Genomic DNA, 15,840 nt, shown 5'->3' on the forward strand with positions numbered 1-15,840 from the left:
ACAGCCCAAAGTGGGTTGTCTAATTAGAAGTCAATAGCTTCAATGATTTTTTTTAAGGATGGCAACCAGATATTCCTTGAGCTAGCAGATGCAATTTCGTTTGAAAAAATTTTGTGTCACTCAAGCCAGTTCATCCAAAATCTGGGGCAGAATAGAAATAGATAGAATAATATATATGCATAAGAGATATATCTGTTCTTGAAACATGGCCTGTGCATATTTTGTAGGCTAGGTTGGCATTTGAATAATAAAATTTAAAGTATCTTACCATGCATTAATTTTAATTATTTCATGCTGAACTTATTTTTTCAGGTGGAAAGGAGAAAATGTAGCTACATCAGAAGTTGAAGCTGTCATCAGTAACATTGTTGGCTTGAAAGATGCAGTTGTTTATGGGGTGGAGGTGTGTAAGATAAATCTTTACACTTAAAGATACATAAAGTAATAAAATTCATGAATTTTTCTTACGGTATATAGATTTTTTTGCAAAAACATACCCAGAAGTTTAATTCATTTGATGGAAAACACTCTTTAACCAAGGAAGAGACATATGCATGTCTGCCTAGTTATTTACTAAGAGTTCAAATTCTATACTACTTAATACTAATATACAGAGAATACAAATTCATCACAAACTTCACTTTAGACCCTATATAGTTCATTATATGAAAGGATCAGTATTGTTTCAGGTGTCATTTTTACAATGGTGCATGAGAAAAAACATCAATTTTCATGTATTCTCAGGTCCCTGATACAGAAGGAAGGGCAGGTATGGCAGCCATAATGGATGAAGATGGTACCCTTGACCGAGAGAAGCTAGCAGAAGGAGTGAAAAAGTCTCTCCCTGGATATGCACGGCCCCTCTTTCTAAGAGTCCTTAGAGAGCTGCCCATGACAGGTCCTCTTTTTTTCCCTCAAATATTTATTTTTCGAATGGTTATTCACAGTACATACTGATTTACATTGATGAAATATGGTGAAATCTTGCATTCATGCATTTCAATTTTTCTCGGTGCAAATTGATTTCCATATGAATCTACACTTAGAACAAATGTTCTGATGACCATCAGTGGAGTAATCTATAGGCATGCCAATTGAATTACATTGAGCCTATTTTTGTTTTGCTGGTGGGTTTTTATTCATTTAATGCATCAGCTGCAGATGAATATAAATTGAACTTACAGGATCTATCCCAAAAATAAGTAAAATGATTGTTTCCTGCCAATGTCGATGGCTGGAGTGATTTGTGATGTGAGGCCTTGGGAAAGTCACCCTTGTCTGTGGGATATTACAGAGTGCAGATTGCTGCTAGACTGAACCCTTGTTTGAGGGTGATTACAAATTCACGATGCCACGTTCCATGAATGATGCAAGATAAAATTTTGTATTAAGCTAGGAAAATCGAGTTTGGAGATGTGCGTAGTCGTAGAGAATGTTCCAAGGAATGGTTTTCTGCTGGCAGAAGATGTTCTGAGAGATAAGAGGTTAGCAATAAGGAATGCTCTGCCTATCAATCAACAACACACTACGAGGAAAATATTCAAAAAGTAAGAGATGCTCAATTTTAATCAGTGCCTTAGGGTCAGAATGTTAACAGTAGAGTGAAATATTCCAAAAGCCACAGTTCATCACATTCTTATAGTAGGTTAAGCCATAAGAAAGGTGTGCGTCGAGATGGTCCCCAAGGTGCTGTCGGAAAGTTGCTCGTGTAATCTCTTGGATTTCAACCCAGCTATCCTACAGCCGTGATGAGGTGCTACCAGACTTATTTTTGTTCTCAAGAATATAAAGGAGCTTAAAAGGCAACCATTTTGGAATTCTGGATAACATCATAAGACTGTGACGACGTGTCTGAATTTGAAGAATTTAAGTAATTTATACTTTGATCTGCAATGAATATTTTTCCCCCATTCGCTCTTACTTTTGGGACAGACTCTGTAATATTTAATTTATCATACTGAATAAATACCAGCAAATATAATTTTTCGTTGTTTCAAGAATTAATTCAAGTAAGCTAAGTTGAAAAAATTATATTTACTAAAACCTCTTTCCAAATAATTCTTTTCCTTCAAATCCAAATTGAATCATTTTAAAAGATTATTTCATTTTCATTTAAATGTTGTAGGACATATTAGAACATTCATCAGCCAATTTTAAGTGTGTGTGCTTACTTAAAATATGAAACATTGATGTATACTGCAAAATCATTTTTCTGCACCTTAAAACCTGCAGACATGAATCCAAGTTGCAAAGAATTTATGTATCAAGCTTAGACAAGTTAAGTGATACCAATAAAGCCTCTCTTATGCTAAAATAATAAAAACTACTAAATTCTATAAATGTTTGCTACATATGAAGGTTGAGATAAAATTTAACAGACATTTTGCCATATTAAATGCTATGAAGTACAAGAACTTATTGTTGCACAGCAATTAAAAATGTGTCATAATTTTTCAAATATTATCCTCTGATACCAATCTTAATTTGTCATTTGTAATTGCAGGGACTTACAAGCTCAAGAAAAAGGACCTGCAGATAGATGGATACAACCCAAGGCTTGTAAAAGATAAATTATTCATCTACAGCAAGGAGCAGTTTGTTCCACTTACAGAGCAGATATATGATGACATATTATCTGGAAAAGTAAAATTATGAGACTGGCCTATATTTAAGTTGAAAAATCTTGTGAAATATTTAGCTAGAATGGTTAAGAAGTTCACCTGCCACACTAGTGAAGCAAGAACATCTTCTAGAATAAGGTGAGCAGCAGAATAGAAGTGTTTCAGAAACTATATTGATCACCAAAGTGACCGAAATTCTTGCCAGGGTATCTTTAGCTCTTATGATTCTTTAAGGGAGAGGTAAACTTAAAAATTATGAATAACTGTTACCATAGAAAATTTTCAAGAAAAAATACCTACCTAATCCATCACTTCCAGTGAACCAACCTTGATGCTGATTGATAAGATCAGTACTAATTTAATATAAAAAAATAATAACAGAAATGTGTGATAATGGGAATGCTTGCGTGTGTGTGAGTGTGTTTGGACCAGACAGTGAGAGGTTATTTTTGTAGACCATTTTTTTAATAAAACCAATGGAATATGAAAAACGATATTTTAATTAAAACAAATACATGTTTTATATTATTTTAACATTGTAAATATTCTGCCTGTTATTTAGAAGAATCTTCTCCTGCTTTATCTTCTCTTCCTTGAATGCAAGTGTGTTTGCTTTCCGCTCCATTCTTCTCTCCTTAATAGAGAAAGTGAAAAAATCAATCAGATCCTTTGGTTTTGCAAAGTATTTTACACATTCTTAGAAATAAAAACCATACAGCATGTATGGATTGATTTTTGAATATTTGAAATACTACTCCAAACAGTTTTCAAAAGGTTAAAGCTCAATGCTATTGCTGCATTAGGCATACTAGGTGCAAAGAAGGGAGGAAGGAAGTATGCAGAATTGAAGATGAGTTCATTCTAGTTCGTGCGATGACAAGTCATGTTCTGTTGGGAGAGTCCAAGAAATGTGTGGATATGGGATCGTAGATTTTCGCGGCGTTCAGATGAAAGACTCTCCATTCTCGGGATGTCACCGCGTAGGTTGTTTTTCTGACAACAGTTTCGCCCGTGTTTCACCGGGCGTCTTCAGGTCGAAGTGCCGGGACGTGTTTTGGTCGCGTTTATATATGTTTCGCCTCTCTCTCCCTGCTCTGTGATTGGTCGGGGGTTTCCCGCCAAATCCTTTTCCAGGCTCCTGATAGGCGGTAGCCATCTTCTCTGTTAAAGTTATCTTTTTCTTTTAGTATCTCGATCGATTCTCTGATAAGCCTAGGATAATATCTTCTTTCTTTGAATATTATCCTGGTCTTGTCAAATTTGATGAGACCAGGATAATATCGTCCTGTTGTTAGAAAAATAACCTACACGGTGACATCCCGAGAATGGAGTCTCTTTCAAATGTGTGGATGTACCACTGTATAGCCTGCACCCATTCAAAACCTACCTTAAACCAATGGTAGTAATTATAATTTTATTGCTAGTGCTTGGAATCTTAGGTTTGAACAGCCTTGGTTTAAGTAGTACCTTCCCTACTTGTTCTAACCAATCATGATCTAGTCTTCATTTCCAACTAAGTTATTATAGTTATTTCAAAATTATCCTCATCATTAAGAATCCACAATTTATTGTAGAAATGACAATTTTCTGAAAACACACATTTCATATTCCCCATTATTTGCATGCTTGAGATTACATAATTTTTTTCTGTCCCTCCTCTTCTAACTTATACATCTTCCTCAAAAATAACATTACCCTTGAAAGGTAAGGTATAATTATCCAACAGAAAAATTTCAGGTTTTTGTACTTAGAATTTTGAAGAGTAGTCACTAATTATGAGATTTTTTATTGAATTATATTTTGCAATATTAAAAGGCATCGCAAGAGAGGTGCACGTTCAAACTGTAAGTACAGAGTCACACTGGCAAGGGCAAAAAATAAAACTTGTGAAAGAATGATTAATTTTGAGTAGATGGCATTTCTTGCAACCTTATCAAGATGCATCTAACACTAATTAAAAGGAAAAGTTTTAAGAAATGGTGAACAATTCTATAGGGTGCATATCTATACCCATACTGAATGCGATAACTTTAAATTCACTGAAGTATTTTCCTCTCAAATATATTGTTCCTAAAAGCTTTTGGTCACCCCTATTTTTTTGTCTATATCTTCCATCTTGGAGAGATATTGACCATATCGCAGAGTCATTTGTTCCTTCCTCTTCATCACAACACGATGTGGTTGATGTGTTAAAGCTAATTTGTACAGCCATAAACCAAAAAAAAATTATATCCAATAAACAAATTCGAGTACCTTTCTATAATTTTTGATGGCCTGTTTGCGAAGTTTTTTCTCCTCCGGTGTTTCCTCCTTGGGCCGAAAAGACAATCTTGACATGGCTGAGGTTGCGACAGACATTGTTTCATCATCACCATTCCTCTTCTCATTTTCATATGCTCTATCCAGTGCTGCAAGGCCTTTTGAAGTGAGGCCACTGTTGCGATCACTTCGAAGCACACCTAATGGCACACCAGTTTTTCCTGATATCTTGATTGCAGTTTTAGTTGCCTGAGTTAAAATTTCACAAATTAACAATCAATTAAAATAATGACAAATAAAACCTTAAGAAACATCGGCCCACAAAAATAAGATATATCAAATGACCCAATGGTGAAAACATATGACACACATCTAAATGAAAAAAGTATGCAATTCTGGCAAAGATGAAATCATCATATGGTAGGAAGCTCAAAAATTCAATGCAATTTCACTGGGAATCATATTAGTTTATTTATTTCAAACCCTTAAATTTAGAAATGAGGTTTTACTGCAACATGCTATTTTGTCACACCCTTCAATTTCATGGGTCAGAATTCATTCACTTAAGAATTTTAGGCATTATTTTTAGCACAGTATATAATTTACTCTTTGATGATAAAATTAAAGCTAACACTACAATGCACAGCAAAAATCAATTTAATTGACAGCAGAGTATAAAGATATAAAAAATGTTTTCTTTAATATCAATGATTTGCAGAAAGAAATGTCCCATTTAGTTGCCATCACAGTAAGCTATTGAAAATCAATAAATTTGTACATCATTATCACATTTATCAGAAAATTGTAAGACCCATACATTGCATATACTACCTTGATCAAAAAGTTCCCGGAATAACCACCGTTTGGCGCTCCCATCGTTCCGATTTGAGTTCTGTTTTTTTTGTTAAATTGGTACATCTGTTGTTGATATTCCCTTTAAATCTTAGTGTCATAACTTGACATTTGCAAAAGTTACGTAGCCAAGAGTACATCTATCTCTGTGTGTGTTGGCGATTTTTTACAATTTCAGAAATGGATTTAAATTTGCAACAACGAACTTGTATTAAATTTTGCGTAAAAAACGGATTTAGTGGCGCACGGACGTTGGAAATGTTGGAAAAGTGTTTCGGCAACGATTCTCTAAAAAAACGGTCGTTTACCAGTGGCACGAGCGGTTCAGAAGTGGTCGTGAGTCAATCGAAGATGATGAACGCAGTGGCAGACCATCGACATCGAAAGTCGGTGAAAAAATTGATAAAGTAAAAGAAATGTTGGTCAATAACCGCAAATTAACCATCAGAGAAATAGCGGAGGACTTGAACATTCATTGCCTATGGATCCGCCCAAGACATTGTGGTTAATGATTTGGGTTTCCGTCGTGTAGCAGCAAAGTTGGTGCCAAAAGACCTCAATTTCATGCAAAAAAGAGACCGTGTTGACGTCGCAAAAGACATGATTTGCGAGGCTGAATCCGATCCCACATTCATCAAAAGGATCATTACTGGAGACGAGACGTGGGTTTATGAGTACGACACGCAATCCAGACATCAGGCAAGTGAATGGCGTTCACCAAATGAGCCGAGACCAAAAAAACCACGTCGTTTTCAGTCAAAAAAGAAGGCAATGCTGACGGTTTTCATGGATTACAACGGTGTAGTGCATCATGAATTTTTGCCAGAAGGCCAGACAGTAAACAAAGAGTATTATTTGGGCGTTATGAGACGTTTGCGTGAAGCAATTCGCCGAAAGAGACCAGAAATGTGGGCAGAAAACTCGTGGATTTTGCACCATGATAACGCACCGTCGCACAGTGCTATCATTATTAGTAATTTTTTGACGAAAAATGCAACAAATACCATCCAACAGCCACCGAATTCACCTGATTTGGCTCCCTGTGACTTCTTTCTGTTCAATCGAGTTAAAAAACCATTACGGGGAACGCGTTTTAGCAGCCGAGAGGAAGTAATGGAAAAATCGCAGGAAGCACTGATGGACATACCGAAAACCGACCGTAACTTTTGCAAATGTCAAGTTATGACACTAATATTTAAAGGGAATATCAACAACAGATGTACCAATTTAACAAAAAAAACAGAACTCAAATCGGAACGATGGGAGCGCCACACGGTGGTTATTCCGGGAACTTTTTGATCAAGGTAGTATTATTCCATTTGCCACTGAAGAGAAAATATTAAAATTTTGTTGATCAAAACGTCACTTTTTCTCAAATTAAAATCTCTGATGGTTAAAAGGCAGAAATATTAATCAGTTACTACTAACTATACAAAAATTAGCCCAAAAAATATTTCTGATATGTTAAAAACTTACAAAGTTATCCTGAATAAGTTTTGGATGGTTGTAGATATTTGAATAGGTGGAAAGAATTGATTCACAGTCCCATTTCTCATCATCTTTTGTAGAAACATCTATTTCAATGGTTTCTTCGATATCTTCTTCACCTTCCTCTGGCAAATCTTCATCATCCCCATGGGCTGCCTGACGAGCCTCCTCTAAAGCAACTTTTGTGCTTCGTTCCTTTTCAAATTCATCAGCACACTGCATGAGGATGCCATTACCCATTGGCATATCTCCTTCAATTTCCTCTGTTTCTAGAGCACCAATCTCAGTGTCATCATATGATTCAAACATCTACAGGCAAAGACAAAGCTAGAATTAATAAAACTAGAGTGATAGCAATTCCCAGTAAAAGGACCACCTGAATTAAGTCGCCATACAAGCAAAACTTAGTGAAACAAAAATTACCATGTTAATTTGTTTTGAAACTGAAAATCTACAAAGAATCTACGAGACAAAATTTTTCCTCTGAAATCCAAATCAATCTTTAAAACAGGGAAATGTCATCTTAAGCTAAAAAATACAAGAACTAGAAGGATTTGGAAACATTTTCAACTTTATTTCATTTTTGAAATTGGAGTAACCAGAAAGAGACTAGTAGAGCAGGCCTTAACACAAGATAATGACTAAGCAAGGGGAATCAAAATCAACCTAAAGCAAATGCTACCTTCACATTTGATTCCATTACTGGGTACAAGAATTTAAGACTAGTCAAAATGAATATGGCAAAGGTATCTCTCTTTTGGAGTGTGGCATTTATATACAGGGTTCGTTGGAAAATAAGTGTACTGAGCTCAGGAAAAAAAATTTATTACACTTTTATATATCTTAAGCTAATATTCCTCAAAATAGGACCCTTGTGAGTCGATACACTTGTTCCAGCGGCGTTCCCATTCCTGGAACGCTCCCGCGAAGGCATCATCGGGAACCTCTCGAAGACACGTCGTCACGGCCTCTTTGACGGCGTCCAAAGTCCCGTATCGCGTTCCTTTCAAACTCCTCTTTATCTTCGGGAACAGAAAGAAGTCCGGTGGTGCCAAGTCCGGGCTATAGGGCGGGTGCGGCAGCGTTGCCACGCCGTGCTTGGCCAAGAAGTCCGACACGGCAAGCGCGGTGTGAGACGGCGCATTGTCGTGATGCAGCCGCCAGATGTTTTTGATCGCTGGCCGGACGCGGGCGACTCGTTTTCGAAGCCTGTCGAGCACTTGGACGTAAAATGCAGCATTTACAGTTTGTCGTTAAGGTACAAATTCGTAGTGGACGACTCCCCTTTTGTCAAAAAAGACAATGAGCATCGCCTTGATCCGAGATTTGCTCATGCGAGCTTTCTTTTGACGGGGTGATGATGGGGTGTGCCACTCCGCACTTTGTCTCTTCGACTCCGGGTCGTACTCAAAGATCCACGTCTCGTCACCCGAAACAACGTTCTCTAAAAAATGTGGATCATTTTTGCAGTTATCCGCAAGTTGTGTTGCGATTTCCAAACGATTGAGTCTTTGATCATCACTGAGCACTTTCGGCACCAACTTTGCACAAATTTTTCGCATCTGTAATTGCTCCCTAATAATCTCGTGCACTATTGTTTTTGGCACATTACACTGCTCTGCTATCATCCGAACACTAAGACGACGATCAGAGTTCAGTACATCGCGAACTTTTCGCACATTTTCGTCGGTGAGTGTCGTTGATGGGCGTCCAGGCCGTGGTTCGTCGTCGACCTCTTCTCTGCCCTCCACGAACATCTTGTGCCACCGAAAGATCATGTTTCCGGACATGGCTGACTCCCCGTAAGCCTGGTTAATCATACCGACAGTTTCGGTAGACGATTTCCCAAGCTTTACCGCAAATTTTATGGAATAACGCTGCTCCAAAAACTTCGGCATCGCGTTCCGTGACGTGGGTCGAGCGTGGAGGTTCGCGTTAACAGAGCTCCTCACTACACCACAGCTCAGAGCCGACTGCCTTTTTCAGCGTCGCTTGCCAACATACCCCCCTCCAATCGCAGCCCGTCAGAGCGGTGCTGGGCGCGCCTGGAGCGGCGGGAAAAAATCAGTACACTTATTTTCCGGACGAACCCTGTATTTCCAAGGTTTCAATTTAAAACTTATTTCAGGGATGTCTTTCAGTTCCAGAGCAAAATCTGAAATTCGATTAAAGCAATTTCCCATCGGTAACGCACACCTTATGTACATCGTGCACCCAGAACTTAGTAGTTATCACGAATTTTTATAGATACCGCATGCTCAGGGCTTCATAGTTATCTAGAATATGTATAGATCAGTGCACCTGTGTGTGTATTTATATATTGTGCGTAAAAATATGTCTACATCCATATACTAATAGATTGTAATAACCAATGAAATCATGGGATCATAACTGCCTGAGACTATAACTACCGTAAGTATACAGAGGATTAGAGCCAAGTGATTGAAATTAATTGCAAACAACAGAAGGATAAAAAATAAACAATATTTACAAGCCAACACAATATGCCACCTTACTGCTTTTTTGCTATGATTTGTATGTCGAAAGGAGACTTGGGTTTGTGCGCCCTTTTATTTGCCATATAAATTAACTTTCAGCAAATCATATAAAAAAAAAATAGGAGAATTAACGAAATAGAATTTTCTTGCTTTGTTTGCTTTACTTTGCATTTTTAATATTGGCGCTCAGCTGTTCTATATACTCTCCAAGTTCTATGAAAGAGCCGCCTACATGGCGATTGTTTCAAACCTGAATTGAGTTAAACTTCTGTAATTTAGCATTTTCTCAAGAACATTACCCATGGAGAAGAAAATCATGTACAGCAATGCTTAAGTTAGAAGTCATCAATTTCGCAAAGTAAAAATGAAATCGCAAGGCTGCCAGGATTCATGTATTAATAAATCCCTTAAATTTAAAAGTTACAAAGTTGCGTTGCAGTTGGGAAAAGTGGATGACGTCTGGTATGAAAGACTACAGAATCGAGAAGGATTAGAAGAGTGTCTTATGAAGAAATAAGCAGGTGGATCCTGGAAAGTTGGCAGGGTGTCAGAGTGACTTGTGTAAAAATTGGATTTGAAAAAGCTCTAGGCAATATTTCAATGCCAGTGCTAGAAGATGAGGAAGAGTTAACTTCAGAGAGTGAACTCGGTGATTTGCCTGAAGAGATAATAAATGCACTTAATTAATTTAATTGTGATTTGGTTGATGAATTTCTTGGATTCGAGTGATCTACCTTTCCTATATTTATACATATGTGTGTATAATACGATGTACTCAACGTATACATGAAGCCCTATGTATTAGAATAAATAAGTAGTACGTATTATAATAAATGAATTATATAAATTACATGTTTCTTCTTTTTCTAATGGATTTATCAGAATAAATAACTGTAACAGTAGCAGATCTGTATAAAATAGAATGTGATTAGAAAGGCATGCTTTCAGACTAATTTATTTTTGCAAGACTCTCCTATAAATAATTGCGTACATAGGTCTGTCAATGTTTGGATTTTTTAAATTTTCATTACATAATGTGCATCGTCATTTTTTCGATCATCTGAACATTTTTGTATAGATAATGCACGTGTTATCGATGGGAAAATACAGCATTTTCTCTTTGCCCTATAATCTTTGTCATTCACATTCAGTTAAAGAAGATCAGACGCAGTAACTGTTTCTTAGGTTCTGAAATGGAATATTACTTTTCACACCATTTTATAACACATCACTGTCAAAATGACCACTGCCATGTTCCAAAGTATAATCTTTACTCCTGCAAATCCATTCATGAGTTTTGATCTAAGAGCTTTTGCAGTGAAACCACATATTGATCATAGCACAACATAATCATCATTCTTGTTTGTTATTAACACAAATTGTTGAATAATAGCGTGTCCAGTCCAGAACTTTTGGAATTAGTCTCTTTGCAAACGCCTTCTTATGCTACCAGAAGCAAGTTATTATTTCACAGAGAATTTTATAGACGCAACTATATGTACCACAGCCCAATAGCTAGAATTCTGAGGGAAGGAAATGAACTTCCTCCTGAAATTGATTTCTTTGCTATGAATGCTATGCAGTTTAAGCGATGTTTGAGATACAATTTGTAATTGTGAAGAAATTTCTTTTTCTTTTTATATATATATTCTTAAATTTTAATGGGTAATTGCCCGTGTATGTGCAATACATGTATGTATGTATGTTGTGTTGTGCAATAAAATAAAATAAAACAGTCATCGAGCAGGTTGTAAGAGGACACAATGAGTACAATGAACCATGTTTTACCCATGTTTTTGCAGGTTCATATTGGAGGAATAGGCATGAGAACTTGTTCGTAGTGTTTCACCACATAGGAAATATCTTAATGTACTACCGACTGCATAAGTTCACTCTATACACATTATAGAATTGGTAGCAACAAGAAGTTGAGCTCTAGTAACAATATCGATTCCAATGAGACATCTAGACTGGCAACATTGTATACCCAAGTGCAACGTGCTGAGGGCTCAAATTCACCATACCATGAACACAATAGTTGGTTCTGTCCTTTGATCATCTCATCGGACTATTTTATTCATGGTGAATTCCCAAATGGATGCTCCAAGCAGAATTTCAGAGGCCATTAAAGGAACACATTAAACAAATTACAGAAATAAAATTCACCCATACCTTTTCAAAACGTGAATCCAGTAATGTTAGTTGGTCATTTCTCCTGATCACAGAACTGGACATGGAATATTCTGTGAATCGGGACCTTGTCTCCTCTTCTGCAAATGGACATGGGCCACGCAGGCTTCCCACTTCATCCAGTTCTTCATCCCATGAAGCATTCTCAAACCTTTAAACGATAAGGTGGTCAAGTTATGAAAGAAACTTTTCTTTTATTTCCTTTTTCTTTTCATATTCAGCAATATTATGTAATAGTCATGAGGTGACAAAGGAGAGGAGATTGGGTGGAGGAGGAACGAGGAGGTGGGGAGCCTAGGCTAAAGCAGTCTCAGATAAGGGGGTAACCCTCACTAGATGCGCAGAAGATGAGGGGAGGCAAGTAACAGGAGTCATATTGAGGATTATGAGGTTAGCTGTGAAAGTGTGAGGAAGGAACAAGTAGTACTCATAGAGGTGAATGCTTAAAACGGATTAAACTATTGAAGAATAACATTCCAGGAATGTTGTTTGGAGGAGTTTCAAATTGTCCTAAAAATCAAGACCTTTTGCAATTGCTTTTAAGGCATTAAACATAAAATCAATGATGATGGCTGGTTTAAATAAAATGTTTATCAAAAAATTATTTAGCTTGTATTAGCAGTAGTGATAGGCTGGTTCAACTTGTTTTTGGTTGTGGTGCAAGCAGTTTGGTTCTTGGCCGCAAAATATAGTTTCAGTGAATGGATATGTAAAGAAAACTATAAGAGGCATTTTGGGACTTATTGAGCTATTGACAGTAGCAATATTAAACAAAGGCTCAATCACCTTCCAAGACACTATCACCTTACTAGTAATAAGACATTATACATGTGGTTAAAATGAAGTTCCATACTTCCGCAAAATTTGAAATACTAACTATGACTTCTTTTCAAAATTGAAAGATGATTGTATAAAATTTATGAATGCATGAATATGTGAAAATTAATGTTTCTTAAAATCAGATAATTTTGTTTACCACATGTTTTTATCACTGTTCATTTGACAGCAGATATAGAGATAAAAAGTAGTTTCTAATTAAGAAACATACAAAATTGTTTCATGTTGTTGTGTGCGCATAAAAATTTGGGAGAAAAGCCATTTCAATTTTTCAAACTTTGATATATAGAAATGAGTGAGCATAGAATTTTTCAAACTTTGATATATAGAATGAGTCCAACATAGACAACCTACTGGAGCTGCAAATCATTTCACGCACAAAACGTTAATCCATTAGAATACACATATCAGTACTCACATTACTTCACATCATGAGAAGCCAATTACCTATATAATTAAAACTTAAGTCGGAGCAGTATTCTTATTCCTCTTTTTTATACAACTATTGAATGAAATTCATAGCTTTCAACTAATCATGAACAACTGAGGAACACATATCTACTACATAATATATTACATATGTAATACTACATCATAGATTAAATGTGGTGACACAATATAATAGGTACATACATAAAGGGAAACATGGTATAATTCTTTGATCTCAATATATTGTGTGAGATCTGTGATACTGTATGTTAAATTACAATTTTTTATTCAACATTTGAGTGCGTGACAACCAACTTATTGTAGAGAATGGTTCAAGACAGAGTTTTAGTATTTATACCAGTTTCAATTTTAAGAACCATTACAGCCAAGAACCTAATCATCGAACTGACCCATCACTAGTTTGAAGCACTCATTACATTGCATATTGATAGCCATCCCAAATTGTCCCATATATACCCAATTACAGTAATTACACAACAAAACATAAACAACACTATTGTATATATTATCCTGTGGGCTTTCTGAGTTGAAAGGTAATTAATCTAGCATTACAGGGTCATAGTAGGAAATGTTCAAGGGCCCACAGGTATGAGTCTAGTAATTTTATATTAGGCAAGGTTACCTATAAATGGCATCACCTCTTCAGGGTTTTATCAGGGGTAAATTTCCCAGCAACATATCAAAGAGATTATCAACCATTGAATAAGATTTGTTTTACAGTGTTGAGTGATTGTTAGAAGGCAATATGAGTTTAAAAGGAGGAGGCCAACCTATGTCACATGGAATATAACAGACTATCTGAGAGGGTGATAGACAATTAAGTTGAATAGTATAATTCTAATTTTGGCAGCAAAGAGTCTGTAGGATGAAGGGAGTTTAACATGGCTATGGAAGACACCTTTTTGTCTTTGGTTCCAGTCCAGAGACATGATGTCATCAACACTGTGACAGGAGTAAAATATATTTGCAATGGGAAGATTAAATTGGAAAGTTAATTCTGCAGGGTATCCTTAAATAATGCTTCCAATAAAGGAGATATGGTGCAGCCCAAGGAGAACCCATTTCCTTGTCTATAAAAGCTTCTGATAATGATAATGTAATTTTGGTTTATACATAAGTTCTTGAAATTTGTAACATTTTTTCACCACTGTCAGCTTTTGTCAAATAATCAATAGCTGAATGAATAACTCCTTGAAAGTGCTAATTTAAATTAATATAAGATTGATAAGCATAGGCATAACATTTATTCTCATTCCACATCGACAGCTACCCCATCGAATGATGCAAGAAGCTACAATGGCCAAAGGTTTATTTCCCTGATTCACTTAACTGTTTTATTAAACTATCAGAGAGCTGAAAGGCTTAAATACAACGTTTGGTTTTCAGTACACACAATTAAATAAGAGTAAAATCAATAATGACAATTGTGGCCACAACATCTCTATACATTGATAATTCTAGCTATGCCATTGGAAGGAGATTTCTTAACACACAGCATCAATTACGCTAAGAAAAGAAGAGAGCATTATTATTTATATTTTCTGTAATCATTATAAATAGATAAGGAAAATGTTTTTTACCCATCTTCCGACCCTAGTTCACCGTCCGTGTCTCGTTCGTCTGAACCTTTTTCTGACGACCCAGCATTTGCTAAAGCAATAAAGTCGTCCTCTAACTCATTATCAGGGTCTTCATAATCAAAATCGTCATCCATTGCCGCCACCACATCAGGATCATAGTCTAGCCTTGGACCTATAAAGTTGATTATTAATGATTAGCATCTTAATTTGTAATAGGATCATAACAAGGTAAAATCTTCCTCAATAGCTACCAGAATGGGGCGCTGCTTTGTTCAAGAGTCCGATATCCTCCTCCACATTTGAAGCAAAAACAGACGACGGTAAGGTAACCTTCGGCTGAAAATATTTAAAAAGGTATAAGGACACCAGAATTTTATAGGTCAGCCGAATTTTTTATTGGAAACATGAATACCTTATTTTCGCCCGTTTCTTTGGACGCATGTTCCTGTTTACTGACCCTAAATCTTTCACAAGGCTCCCATTCCACAGATATTGCATTAGCATCCCTTAGATGTTGCAAATAATTATAGTCGTCGTCAAAAAATATTCCATATTTCCTCTGCTCTTCGTGAGTACTTTTCTTTTCCGCCTGTAATGAGCAAATATTTACAAGTACGTCTTGACGTGGCCTCATATAAACTTATGACGCTGAATTCCAATATAAATGGAACTTATGGTTTACAAAACGAAGTACATACCTCTTTGGTTTTACATTCTAATGGTACTAGTACATGCTTTGGTGCTCTCTCGTCTGCAGTAAGTGGATCTTTCTGACTGCGGTGCACCAAATGAAATGTAATGGCATTTTTCTTGTCAATGAACTTCTTTTTCTTCGGCTAGAAAGTTGAGCCCACAAATTTTGACGGTAATAACAATATTTTGATCAAATACTGTTGCATTATTATACATTCTGAAGGTGTCATTAAATACTTACCATTTCTATGAATAAGTACTGCCAAGGAAAATTAGCTTCACCCCAAAAGTTTTACACCACCAAAAACCTTGGCTGACAACGTGCTTGCATTCGCAGTCAAGAGAGATATTGACCAAAAACACTCGGAAACA

The 15,840-nt window shown here is 36.3% G+C and overlaps 2 protein-coding genes across 2 annotated transcripts in view; one reads left to right on the top strand and one right to left on the bottom strand.

Annotated features, from left to right (window-relative positions):
- Positions 1-3,125, top strand: part of LOC139694361 (long-chain fatty acid transport protein 1-like) — a 91,201-nt gene extending 88,076 nt beyond the window's left edge. The window contains exons 9-11 of the mRNA XM_071592863.1: positions 313-403; positions 745-898; positions 2,504-3,125. Coding sequence (XP_071448964.1) covers positions 313-403; positions 745-898; positions 2,504-2,655 — 397 coding nt within the window. The 3' untranslated portion in view covers positions 2,656-3,125. The remainder of the gene's footprint in view (positions 1-312; positions 404-744; positions 899-2,503) is intronic.
- On the bottom strand, positions 3,104-15,840 carry LTV1 (LTV1 ribosome biogenesis factor). Its single transcript, XM_071592864.1, has 9 exons — positions 15,710-15,840; positions 15,474-15,611; positions 15,188-15,364; positions 15,027-15,111; positions 14,776-14,947; positions 11,891-12,059; positions 7,209-7,529; positions 4,875-5,129; positions 3,104-3,255 (listed from the first exon to the last, which is right to left on the bottom strand). The coding sequence occupies exons 1-9, from the start codon at positions 15,710-15,712 to the stop codon at positions 3,142-3,144; spliced, it is 1,434 nt and encodes a 477-aa protein (XP_071448965.1). The 5' UTR covers positions 15,713-15,840; the 3' UTR covers positions 3,104-3,141.

The sequence above is a fragment of the Hetaerina americana genome, unplaced genomic scaffold (genome assembly GCF_022747635.1).
Source record: "Hetaerina americana unplaced genomic scaffold, ioHetAmer1.1.p SCAF_5, whole genome shotgun sequence".
Taxonomy (NCBI): domain Eukaryota; kingdom Metazoa; phylum Arthropoda; class Insecta; order Odonata; family Calopterygidae; genus Hetaerina; species Hetaerina americana.